This window comes from Dermochelys coriacea, chromosome 5 (genome assembly GCF_009764565.3).
Source record: "Dermochelys coriacea isolate rDerCor1 chromosome 5, rDerCor1.pri.v4, whole genome shotgun sequence".
NCBI classification, from domain to species: domain Eukaryota; kingdom Metazoa; phylum Chordata; order Testudines; family Dermochelyidae; genus Dermochelys; species Dermochelys coriacea.
The window spans coordinates 29,211,662-29,225,246 of record NC_050072.1 but is presented as its reverse complement, the minus strand read 5'-3'; the positions used below and the strand labels follow the sequence as shown (position 1 = coordinate 29,225,246).

Here is a 13,585-nt window from a genome sequence, read left to right as displayed (position 1 = left end):
GCTAAACAAACCCTTCCTTTTGGGTCTAAATCTTTTTCTCTCATTCTGGGGTGAGTGACTGTAGGCCTTTTCCCTGTAGCCCTCTTTCTGCTACCAGGTCCCACCTGTTCCTGCACAAGCAAGCTTCCCTTAATAGGGCTCCTTTTTCCATCTAAATATCCCCCGTTTCAGCCTAATAGGTTAATTGGCCCATCTGGCCTATATTAACCCCTTCAGGGTGAGTGTGGGGAGCACACCCCTACACAGGAAGAGACCTGAATATTGATGCAAAATGATACTAATAAAAGTATTATAATTGAATATATTTTAAGTCATTACAAACTTGTTTGCACCTTTACCTTTACCTTTACTTTAAACCTTAAGATACAGCTACAATAATGACATAGTCAGGATGCTTGGAAATATAACAATACATATGTTGATCTAATTGCGTTAAAGGTAATCCAAGAAATTTCAGGTTTCTGCTTCTATCTCCCAAGGACAAACAAACCTCAAAAAGACAGACCACGTAAAACATTAATGTTTTAAGTAGAGGCCTAATTGTAAAAAGGAATGTAGGGTATATTATCGGAGCAATACATCTAAGTAAAGTGGACTCTACCAACCCACACCTTCTTGCAAGCAAACCTGCTTGTCCTCTTAAAAATTTAAGAGAAAAACTTGTGTAGTTGGAGAAGGTTTAAACTTTTGTTTATTTTTTAAATGTTAACATGACAAACACCTCTTGCAAAGTGCATGCTTGCAAATATGTTTGCTAAATACAAAGCTTCTAATGTCATTGCTATATAAATGGTAAAATGCTTTATATGCCAACATGGAATCTAGTGATGTTGCTTGACTAGCGTAAGAAGCCATTTAAGTATAGAATATTTATATTCATGGAGAATTAGCTAATTACTGGCAGTGCACAAGCAAACCATCAACTCTGGAAGACAAGAATCATATCTCCAAAGTCAATAGCTTTTAATTATATTTAAGCTAAAGAGTTTGTAAATTATTTAATTTTAAAAAAAACTTTTAATAACTAAAACCTTTTGTATAAAGAACAGAAGTGTTCAGAATTTTTGAAAACAGAATTTCATTTCCTGTCAGACTCTAATAAAATCAAGAGACTATCTCATAAACTGGACTAAATAAAAAGAGTTAAAACTAACTTTAAAATTTATCTGAACCTTTCCTGCCACAAGAAGAGCAAAGGCAACTAATGAAATATTGCATGTGCATTAAACAGATTGCATATTCAGAAGCTGAAAGTGTCACCTAACTCAACCCCAAAGGCATGAAGCCAATGAAAGCGTGACAGCCACCAGCTTTAAATCTAAACAGACCTGAAAAGGGTGAGTTTTCCTATCATTTCATGAAAATAGGACGAAGGATATAAACTCTGAAGTGAGCAGCCTTTACACATCCTTGGCTACCCTGCTCAAACACCGTACAGCACTCCATAAGCAAGCTGCAACAGACAAATAAGAAAAACGGAGAAGACTCAAGAAGAAACTAACCTAGGAAAAATTCCCCAAGACTTCAGCATGGATTGGTGAGAGGAAGTTAACTAAAACACCACCAAAGGATTAGAATTAAAACTCTTGCAATGATTTTGTTGGAATATTGAAATACTGTAATTTAAAAGACTAACAGTTTGTCCCGTTAATCACCATGTTGTTCGGACATGTATTCCTGGAGAGGAGACTGGGCTAAATAATCTTAAATAGAGAAATAGTGGGATATAATTGGATTTAGGATTCTTAATATTCATATTTAGCCTGTTTTAACACAGCTTCTTCTAAGTAACTAATTTAAATATCTTCTTTGATTTCATAGGATTTAGTTAAGATTCTTATTTTGCTCAGCTATAAACTGGTTAGATTATTATTAACTAGATAGGCTTCACTTCCTTAAATTATCTTGCCCATACATAAACAGTTTTAATTATCTAATAAGTTGCTAAAACTGAATTCACAATAATTTCATGAAATAATATACTTTTGTCTTAATTTACTAAGATAAAAGCAGCCCCCAGAAGCGGTTCACTCTCAAGGGTGTAATCTCTGTTAATAGGTCTCCACACAGAGGCATATGGAAGAGATTATAATGGAAGTAACCAGTTTATTATTTGTGTTTGATCATTTGTGCTGTTTTGTTTAATGTTTTGTTTTGGTTAATGTTAATGAAATAGCCATGGTTAATAATTTTCATTATTTTTGCTTGTTCTTGATCATGATGTCCCTTAAAGTATGTGAAACAACATCTATATCTAACCTTGAATACTGCATGCAGATGTGGTCATCTCATCTCGAAAAAGATATATGGGAATTGGAAAAGGTTCAGAAAAGGGCAACAAAAATGATTAGGGTCATGGAACAGCTGCCATATAAGGAGAAATTAATAAGGCTGGGACTTTTCAGCTTTGAAAAGAGATGATCAAGAGGGGATATGATAGAAGTCTATAAAATCATGATTGATGTGGAGAAAGTAAATAAGGTAGTGTTGTTTATTCCTTCTCATAACACAAGAACTAAGGGTCCCCATATGAAATTAATAAGCAGCAGAATTAAAACAAAGTATTTTTTCACCAATGTATGGTCAACCTGTGGAACTCCTTGCCAGAGGATATTGAGAAGGCCAAGACTATAAGAGGGTTCAAAAAAGAACTAGATGCATTCATGGAAGATAGGTCCATCAGTGGCTATTAGTCAGGATGGGCAGGGATGGTGTCCCTAGCCTCTGTTTGCCAGAAGCTGGGAATGGGTGACAAGGGATGAATCACTTGATGATTACATGTTCTGTTCATTCCCTTTGGGGCACCTATCATTGGCTACTGTTGGAAGATAGGATACTGGGCTAGATATCACCTCACCTACTTTGTCTCTCTTAAATATTTTTAGTTAATTTTTTAAAATAAAATTATTTGGTGTCCAGCAATTTACAACTACTTCTTTTCACCCCATAATGCCCTGTTGAAAGGAGATGGTATAGTGGAACCAGTTTTTCATTAGAGTAAACTGGGATTTCAAAGAGACATACTAAAACTGCTTAATCCAGTTTATTCCAGTTTGTGGTTGTTTTTTTAAAAGCCCTGGTTTGTTCCTTATAATTGTTTCCCCTAGTTTCAAGTGATTGGTAGAAGTATGAAAGATGAATTTCTTTTCCATTTGCCAAAGTCTATACCAATGTCTGTGAGGACATAATATGGACACAAAGGGGTTGCACAGGTAGCACTGGCGGCATAAAGTGAAATCTGCAGAAGCTTTTTAACTGGTGGTAATGATTATTTAAACATGTATGTCTTTGTGCTGTGGTAGTACCCAAAGGACCCAATCAGGGTCAAGGGCCCCATTGTGCTAAGTACAGTACAACTCACAGCAGGACATAGTCCCTGCCTAAAAGAGATTACAGTCTAAAGAAGGTGTCTCAAAGTCCAGGCCTGCAGGCCATCTGTGGCCTGAGAACCTCCCCACTGTGGCCTGCGGAGGAGAGATGCATTCAGACAGGCTGCCAGCAATGTCTGTTACAGGCGCTGCCCCCCGCAGCTCCCATTGGCTGAGGGAGAGGGACAGAGATATCATCACTAGTATCCATGCAAAGTCAACCATGGAGGTAGTGTCATTAGTTGCCAGGTAGAATCAGCCATGGAGGCCCCGTCATTTTTTCCCACAATTAATATAAACAAGTCAAAATACTGAACACAGCTATCTGATGCACAGAATCACAGGGTTGGAAGGGAACTCGGGAGGTCATCTAGTCCAACCCCCTGCTCAAAGCAGGACCAATCCCCAATTTTTGCACCAGATCCCTAAACGGCCCCCTCAAGAATTGAACTCAGAACCCTAGGTTTAGCAGGCCAATGCTCAAATCACTGAGCTATCCCTTCTCCCACCTTGCTGCAATCCTGAAGATTTCAACAGCTCAATCACTGAGGCCAAACATCAACAAACTGACAGAACTAAAGCATTGCCAGGTGTCTGGCAAACACTAAAAACACTCTGGCAGGCGAAGAATTGTATGAAGTTGTATGACAATTTTATTATTTCTAAGAAATTCAAAATAAAAAATACAATATAAATGTTTTCTGAACACCATCTTCAGTGACATTATTGGCCCGCTGGGAGGATTTGAAGACTGGCCCTGGCCCTAAGGTAAATTGAGTTGAGATCCCCTAGTCTAAAGTAATCCACTTTGGAAGTGAATAAACTAACTTGGAAAAAGGCTGTCTTATTCTGGAGTGAGTATCCACAGGTGGGTTTATACTGAAATGACTATTTCAGAATAATTATTCCTGAATATCAGTCACGGTAAATTTCCAACTGTAGACAAGCCCTTAGGAAAGACACAAAAAGTGAGTGTAAAAGGAAAGAGGAGAAGGAGAATAAGGGTAATAGTAATAATAAGTAGTATTTTGATAGACCACCTATGGGTCTGGTTCAGGGCCCATTGAAGTCTGTGGAAGTCTTTCATCAACTTCAGTGGCCTGTATGTATAGCTTGAGAGACTTTTTTTAAAATAAATATCAGCAATCCATCTCCGGCTATGTGCCTAGCCATTACCAATAGGCAAATTTCTGTAAGAATTGCAATAGAAGTTGGTCTTGAAGAGCAATATGAATGAGAAAAACGATTGTTTTACAGACCAATTCAGTAAGGCATTCCATGTGTAAGGGATGGAAGAGAGCAGGGACATGCGTGTGAGAGAAGCAGACAACTGAACTATCAAGGCTGATATGATGGAGCAAAGGAGGCAAGAGCAACTCACGAGTAGATCAGTAGGGAGGGGCATGGAAGGATTCAGGGGGAGTGACATTTTGAATTGACTGGCTGGAGTGATTGGGTGTCATGGAAGTAAAGGGGATTGCTGTAATCAAGACAGGCTTGGGCAGGATGAAAAGACCTCTATCTTAGAGGTATTTGTAAGGAGAGGTGGCAAGATGTGAGTATGGGCTGGATTTGGGTGGGGCAAGACAGAGAAAAGATCCAAAGATAGTACCTGGGTGGTGGTTATGTCACTACTAGAGAAAGGAGGAATTACGAGGGTTTGGGAATGTAGGTATGGATTTACTTTTTAGCCATGTTATATTTAAATTGGTCATGAGTCATCCAAAAGGAGATGTCATGACATGGAAAGAAATCTATTTTAGGGGATGTTTGAGGGACTGGCAATTAGAAGTAAAATATTTTCACTTGCCAACTGGGATAATTTTATGTGAAAATTAGTGAAATGCAATAAATACAGCACCTTGCAGTAGTATTTTTACAAATTCATTTTTCAGGATAGAACTGCACTTGAAAGTACGTTTTGAACAGCTCCTCTTACATTCAAATAAAACTCAGTCACTAGGTTTAAAGCATTTGGTGCACCATTCAAATGTATATAAATGTTACAGCATTTCCTGGGCATGTAATCTTGAAAATGGATTTAGAAATATGGTAGATTCTGTCTTGATAGTATGATGCTAATCTGAGCAGAACAAAAGCTTCATTGTACATATTGTGTTTTTATTCACTGTTACAGTGTATTTACTGACCTAGCAAAATCAGATTCTCAATTTCTAAGTAATAATATGGTCAAAATTTCATTCTCTTTACATTAATTCCTCTTTGCTAGTCCCTGCAGTGGCCACTATTAAAATATTATTTGTTAAAGCAGGAAAGTCACAGGTAGATTAATCTAAATCAAGCCAAAATGCTCAAGCGAGTCAGTTTGGTGCTGATAACTCTATTTGAAGACAGGAAGGAAGGAGAGTCATCTGTATTGTGAGTCTCCTTGTTTAAAAATTATCTGGGACTTAAGCAGTTTGATAAGCATTTTGTTCTTTTGTATGCATTCTCTGCTCCCGCTCAGAGCAGTGGGGGTGTGTGTGTGTGTCTTTTATATATATATATAATATATATATAAATTGTGCCAAAAAATACACATGTGGGTGTAAATTTGTACCTGTTTTGCATGTGGAAATTGGGTGTGTCTTTTTGAAAACCTCTCTCTAAATTGAAGAGTTGATTTTAATAGCATTTATTATACATTCCAAGTTTAAGTAAAACTCTCTTTAAGGACTTCTTAAAGGACTTTGAAAGAACATTGGTTTGCTGCACAAAATATACACATCCCAGTTCAGCAGGGTACTTAAGCAGATGTCTAACTATAAGCACATGAAGCACATTCAAGTCAGGTGCTGCACTAAAGAACCTTAATGGGTAGGGCCCTGATTCAGCAAAGCACTTAAAGCACATGCTTAACTTTATGCACATGCTCACTGTAGGGGAGATTAGAATGGAAGATTTTTCCCATATTAGAAAATGTATAGCTCAGTAAACAAAAAAGTGGAAAAAATTATGTTTCTGATGAATGATTATTTGAAAGAGTAATGAATACATATGTATTATATCTCTGAATTTACTTTTAGGAAAGGACATCTCCAAACTGCCAATAATAATAGCTGCATGAGAAAACACTCAGATATATGTTTTGGAGTTATTTTACACTGGAAAAATATTGGCAGGAGGCATTGAATGCCATGTTAGGCTCCTAAAAGTGCCCTGGCCAATGTTTCCTCAGATTTGTACTGTACTCTTGTCACAACAGACATATCAAGAGATGAATATTAAGACAAATTTGTTAATGCTGCAGTTCGGACAGCTAACAAAACAAGATCACTTTTTAAACTGGAAGTCTGAACACCGGCCAACTAATAATTATTGGATGGTTCTGTTTACAAATCTGTTGTTAATGGGAGGAAGAGGACTAGTGCACACAAAATTATAAATAATCTGAAGACTTTGGAAAAGTAATGGAATATTTTGCAGGCTTTCCTCAAACATCAGGTTTGCTGACAACTGATATGAAAAAGAAATGGAAAAAAGGCATTAGATCATGCATTTCTCAAAAGAATTCCAGCCACCCATTAAACTCTGTTCTAAGATTATCAAGTGGAATTAAATTGAACCCAGATTTCTAAATTGTACCATAGGGTAGTCACACTAAAAACACCAGTTTTTATTTAAAGTGTTCATTGGCATGCTGTTTGTTTTGTTTCTCTTGTACAGAATTATTAGCTTTCTTATCTGTCTAGTGCTTGTATTGTGCTCATCATAGTGCTATCAGAACGCTTTACAAGTTATAAAACTAAACATTCAAAATATCTTTGTATCTTTTTTCCCTTCAATCCACAGTCAAGTCAATATGTGGTGGTAGTGGTTTAATTTATTGTGGGACATCTAGGTGCAAGAACTGGGTTTTACATTTTGATATGAAGACACAGTCAGTCATTCTAATCTACTCTGGTAGTAATTTTCATAGTTGTGAGCCAGCCGCTGAGAAAACAGTTCCCTGTACATGATTATCAGTTGTGACATTTCCATCGTTTCAGTGGAATGTAATTGTCATTAGACTGGTGTCAATTATCATAGTAGAGTGTGTCCGAGATAGTGATCTGAAAGTGAGGTGGTCTTGGTAGCAGGTGCCAATTCCACAGAGGGCTTGAAAAATAAGTGGATTGTGCTGCTGAATAGGAGGGTCTCTGCATTTTAAACCATATGCAGCTTTTTTAGATTGGTGAATTTTCATTCCTAGGCATAGTGCTTTGCAGTAGCAAAGCCCAGAGCTTTCAAATATAATGATCATTGTTAATTACAGTGGAAATTATATGCTATTACATGATCTGTAAGGTTCATTTCCAGACTTAGGTTACTCATGTTTGCTATATTTGTATTTGATATATTTTAGCCTTCTCATAAAAAAAATTTTTTTTTAAAAAAATACTTGGAGTTCGTGTCAGAGTTTGACCTTTAATGTTTTCGCCTTCTAATATATTAAAGTAATTTATGTTACTAGCTTAAACACAATTAATGGAACCACTATGGCTTAGTAGTAGATAGGGCTGGAGACTTCCATTCTGCTCCTAGTGCTGCCACTGATTAGCATTTCAAAAATTACTGTGCTAATTGAGCAAGTCCCTTGACCTGTCTGTGCCTCCGTTTCCCCATCTGTGAAATGGGAATATTTAACTTGCTATTGTAAAGCTCTTTGAAATCCATGAATGAAAAGTGCTCTGTAAGAACTAAGTATTAGTAGTAGTAGTAATGGCTATCCAATAATTCAATTCTGTCTAGTTTTTACAAGACAACTAAAAACAATCCCTTTTGTAGGGAAAGTAAGGAAGCTGAAATTGTTTAAAGGTGATAGAACAAGAATGAAAGCTAGGAAAAGTAACCCATTTCTAGCATGTCAGATTCTGAGTATTGTGATGAAAATTAGTACTGTGTAGGTGAAACACACAGTGCCCTGTTGTTGCTGGTTGTCATATCTACCACTGATCTGTATATTGGGCAAGTTTGTGGCCCATTTCATAGATATGCATAGGAGCTAACCAGAATAGAGTCCTCTGTGCTTAGAGGAGCATAGGTGCTGCTACTGATATGTTCCCTTCTGCTACAAGTTGGCAAAGAGAGCAGGCAGTTTGTGCTCCTCTCAGTGCAACTACGAAATCTCCCCAGAGCTAATATGTATATATATGTACAATCAGTAGCAGAGGGCTCTGGCTATTGCAAGCTAGCTATTTATGATTTTCTGCTTGAGATTTTGGGGTATCACTGACTAATCTACACATAGTACTTTTTCATAGGTCTTGATGGCTCTACATGAGATGTTCCCAGCAGTGCATGCAGCAGAAATGGCCATCCAGAGAAATCCACATTCTTGGGAGGCATGGCAGACTTTGGGACGTGCCCAGCTTGGATTAGGAGAAATAGGACTGGTAAGAAAACAGCCTTATCAAAGAGTGGAACATGCAGATCATGACTTCAGAACCACGTGTGATAGAGTAAAAGTACCAGAATGCCAAAGTAATTTAATTTCCTTATAAAACTCAAATGTAAACAAGACAAAAGATTATTGTTCCTTTTCTTTCCAGTAATCTTAACAAACATTTCCAGTATAACATTATTGTTGGGTTTGTTAAAGACCCGGCCAGATCAAAGCCATTCACCTTGTTCACATGAGGGATTTAACCAATAGTGTTGTTACACATATCTAACTACACAAGTGCAGATGCCTATTGCCTAGCTAGATTCAGTGCAGTTTACCATGGTTTGAAATCAATGTACCTGTTCAAGTCATGGTCTGCATTGGCACAGCTTGTCTGTAATAGGGGTTTGTACTGTTGCAGCTACATCAGTTGTTAAAACACTCATCTAAACAAGACCTTACTCTTTTCCTCAAGGAAAAGTTTATGAATTTAGCAAATCTATATGAAAGTAAGGTTGAGTTGTCTACTCCATTAGAATACTTAATTTTGTGGATCAAATATTATAGCCCTCTATTATACCTAGTTTGGCAATGATAGGTTAATTTTACATTGTGTTTAAGAAATGTAGGTACATGTGCCCAGAGATAAGTGTGATGGATGCTTGTGTGTCATGACTAGGACATTGGTGGTCAGACCTACTGGTTGGAGCAGGAATTGGGAGTCCAGCCAAATCAGGTACAAGGAGGTCAGAGTTCAAGACAGGCCAGTGGCCAGATGAAAAATCTGGCATTAGGAGGCAGGTAAGGTGAGGTCACTGGTAGGCCAAAGACCAAGGAAGGTCAGAGGGCAAACTGAGAGTCAGGAGGCAGGCAGGGTCAGGTTACCAGGAGACCAGGGTTGGGCACCAGGTTACAGACAACAATTAAATAGCGAAGTCAAGGACAAACCAGGATCGGAAGCTAGAGTCTAGGGCAGGGGTAGGCAACCTATGGCACTTGTGCCAAAGGCGGCACGCGAGCTGATTGTCAGTGGCATTCACACTGCCTGGGTCCTGGCCACCGATCTGGGGGGGGCTCTGCATTTTAATTTAATTTTAAATGAAACTTTTTAAACATTTTAAAAACCTTATTTACTTTACATACAACAATAGTTTTGTTATATATTTATAGACTTATAGAAAAAGACCTTCTAAAAACGTTAAAATGTATTACTGGCATGCGAAACCTTAAATTAGAGTGAATAAATGAAGACTTGGCACACCACTTTTGAAAAGTTGCTGACCACTGCTCTAAGGTCTGTTGCAAGCAGGGTCTGTTGCAAACAGAAACAGGCAGGTAGTCTGTGGTGTTCCTCAGACAGCTCCCTTCCATGCTTCCTGGTTTAAGTATTGGTACCAGCCAATCAATGGGCTGTGAGGCGCTGCCACTCTGGTCTTGCTGTGTGGTACTTTCTACCAAACCCAGACCTACAGGGTCCTCCTGTAGGAGCCCAATCTAAGCCTCCTGTGCTGATGTGGTGGCATCAGCCACCCCAAACCCCCATAGTCTCTGGTTCCAGCCCTGCTGGTTCATACATTGTGTAAAATAAAATATACAGAGATCTGGAATCGCATTGAGCTGCAAGTTAATGTTGTTGAAATTTTTTTTTATATGGTTTAAAATTCTTTAACAAAATAACTGAATAAATATAGGTTGGACCCTTTAGCAGATTCTCTTTTTGCAAAAGTGTACACTAAGATACCCTATTTTTAAAAAATACACTTTTACTGGGCAATTACATTGTCCTTGTACATACTGTACATATGTGTGTGCGTGTGTGTATGTGTGTGTGCGTATGTATGTGTATTTAACTGATAAATGAATAAGTACACAACAATTATACCCAACTGCTCCTCAACTTACCTTTCCTTGTTAGTGTTTCAGACGAAGTAGATCTTGTGAAGGAGGAGTGGGTGATGGTCTTCTGGACTAGTTCAGGGCAGTCATGCCATGCATAGTAGTCAGTATATAAGAAAGCATGGAGATGTTTATGACAGAAGTAAACAAGTGGATGGTTAAGGCTAGTGTAGCAGAGTGCAGGAGTTCTGATCATTGTGTCACAGAATTATAAAGATAAAAAAACAGTTTCCCAGGAAAAGCTCACATCAACGCATAGACTAATGAACTGGAACTACAAATAAAAGGGTGGCTATAATTAATAATATCTATCTCAAATATAATTCAAACCAGCTATCCTATAATAAAGAGCAATGTGGGTGAGACCCCAATGTTTGTGATGATTAAACGTATGTGACATTCATATCTGTGTACACAGTTTTCCTGCTGTGTTAATTTGAAAGCACAACCAAGCAGAACTGTTGATGAAAACAAATAGTGAAGGCAAAAGGCCATCAGTAAAATGATTGATAAGGGATTCTGAAATAAGATATTTGCTTTATTTTATTTGATCTTTTGTAATACATGGAGTTGAGCAGCTGTGTGATGATCCAAGAATAATACATTTACAGGGAATTCAGAGTCCTGTTGAAAAGAGAATGATTAAAGTGTAATGTTTAGGCTGACATTTCTTTGGCCATTTATGAGAAATTGATATGAACTGTTTTCTTTTTTTGTTTGTTTTCTGGCTGGATCACTCAAAGTTTTTTTAATTTTTTTTATAAATAGAAGCATCAGTGAGGACTAGTGTCTTTAGTGTATTTGAAAAAAATTGATATATAAATAACATTTGAAAGCTGCATACTACATATGTACAGTGTTCTTTTTCTATTGTCTTGATATCACAAGATGGGGATGTTTTGTATACAAACTCATGCATATCTAAAGTATGGCACACTGAATCACCAGTGAAATTCTATGGCCTGTGTTCTGCAGGAGGTCAGACTTTATAGCTCTTTGCAGTCTGCTTTGGATTTAACTATTTTGAGTCATTTTGTATCCATGTGCAGACTTTGTCACCTTACTGTTTACGCTTTTTCCAGATCACTTATGAATATGTTGAACAGCACTGGTCCCAGTATAGATCCTTGGGTGACTACACTATTTATCACTCTCCAAGGTGAAAACTGGACCATTTATTCCTACCCTTTGTTTCCTGTCTTTTAACCAGTTACTGATCTATGGGAGGACCTTCCCTCTTTTCCCATGACTGCTTGCTTTGCCTAAGAGTCTTTGCTAAAGGACCTTGTCAAATGCTTTCTGAAAAGCCACAGATCCTATATCCACCCATGTCCACATTTTTGTTGACACCCTCAAAGAATTCTAGTAGATTGGTGAGGCATGATTTCCCTTTAGAAAAGCTGTGTTCCCTCTTCCCCAACATATTAAGTTCATCTATGTGTCTGATAACTCTCTACTATAGTTTCAACCAATTTGCCTGGTTGTACCTCCAGCTCCTCCGCACGACACGGATAAGCCATGGACCCCCTGTTCCATTGTGTTAAACCATGGCCAGGAAGGACTACTTAGAGTTTTCATGTGCTTTGGTGTACAATGAATTTTCATATGACCTAATAGCTGGGCTTAATTTTTGCCAGGGCTGAGCCCCACCACTTCTAGGCTTGGCAGTTCATAGCCCTGCACCTCTGGACTTGCTGAGTCAGTTATGAAAGTAAAAAAATTGCTTGAGCTCTGGCACCCCTTTCATTATAAATTAAGCACTGTCTAACAGGCAGTATTTGTACAGGGAATATAGAATTTAAATATGGCCAGAACATTTGTGCTGCTTGGTGGAAATAACTGCATGAGATCAGGATCTAGAGATTTCTTCCTTATTGTTCCACACATCACGTGCTCTTCCCTTCTTCCCTCTGCTAGGTCAAAGGAAGGTGGGGATGTGATTATAGGGGTTGATATTGGACTGCAAGATGAGTGAAATTCTTCTTTGATTCCCATGTGGATTCCAGTTGTGGATGTGCATGCATGCCATGCACTGGAGCTGGAACTGTTCATAGTATTGTCCGTTGACCCGCATCGTGTGTCAACCACGTGGTGTATCCGAGGCTTTAAGAGGCTGTGCAGGTCGACGCAACTCAAGTTCCCTCTGACCGCCGCATGGCCAGAGTTAAAACCCTGTACCTCCATTCTCTCAGTCCCTAAGAGTACTGCATTCAACCTTTTTCACTGTATATCTTTTCCTTGTTTAGTTAGGTAGTTGTCCATTTTTCATTGGTAGCCAGTTAGGTTCTTCGTTAGATTTCTCCCCTTTGGGGGTGCTTCTCCCAAGCCGTGGGATTATGCCCCATCAAGCCAGTTTTAAAAACTGCCTCGTGCCCTTGCTCCTTCTCGGTGAGTGACGAGCACACCCACTACCTGTACCATCTGGGCAAAGCCCACATAGTGTCTCACTCCTCCATTTGCCACTCTTTCCCGTCACAGACCTAGGCAGCTAGCAAGCTCCAGCTCTGAAATTTTCTAATGGCAGAGGCCGTGCGGCCACGTGCGCAGCAAGACCTGAGCTGGAGCAATGCCCATCACGGACATTGACCGCCTCACCTGACCCCTCCCATACGGCATTGCCAGAGCCCCACCGCATGCACAAGAAGCACAGGCATGGGTGGCTCCCTGATGGGGATCACCTCAAAATGCAGCATTTCCTCCCTGAGCTGGAATTAGTCGGGCCAGAAGTCGCACGCAATAGCTGAAGGTTCAGCTTTGACCTCAGCACCGGCTTCCAAGAAAGCATGCACAGAACATCATTCCAAATGCCACTGCTCTCCGCCAGCCCTCTCGATTCTGACACTGGGATCCTTTATATCACTCACAGCACCATTGACCCCATGGATCCGTCGAGCTCGGTGCTTCTGGTCCCGGGCACTCCAGGCTGTTTATCGCCTCTTACACCAACAATTATGGT

At 39.0% G+C, this 13,585-nt stretch overlaps 1 protein-coding gene across 2 annotated transcripts in view; it reads left to right on the top strand.

Annotated features, from left to right (window-relative positions):
* TTC33 (tetratricopeptide repeat domain 33) overlaps window positions 1-13,585 on the top strand; it is a 122,685-nt gene that overhangs the window by 76,209 nt on the left and 32,891 nt on the right. For both annotated transcript variants that reach the window (XM_038401741.2, XM_038401740.2), the window contains exon 4: window positions 8,612-8,743. In XM_038401741.2, coding sequence (XP_038257669.1) covers window positions 8,612-8,743 — 132 coding nt within the window. The remainder of the gene's footprint in view (window positions 1-8,611; window positions 8,744-13,585) is intronic.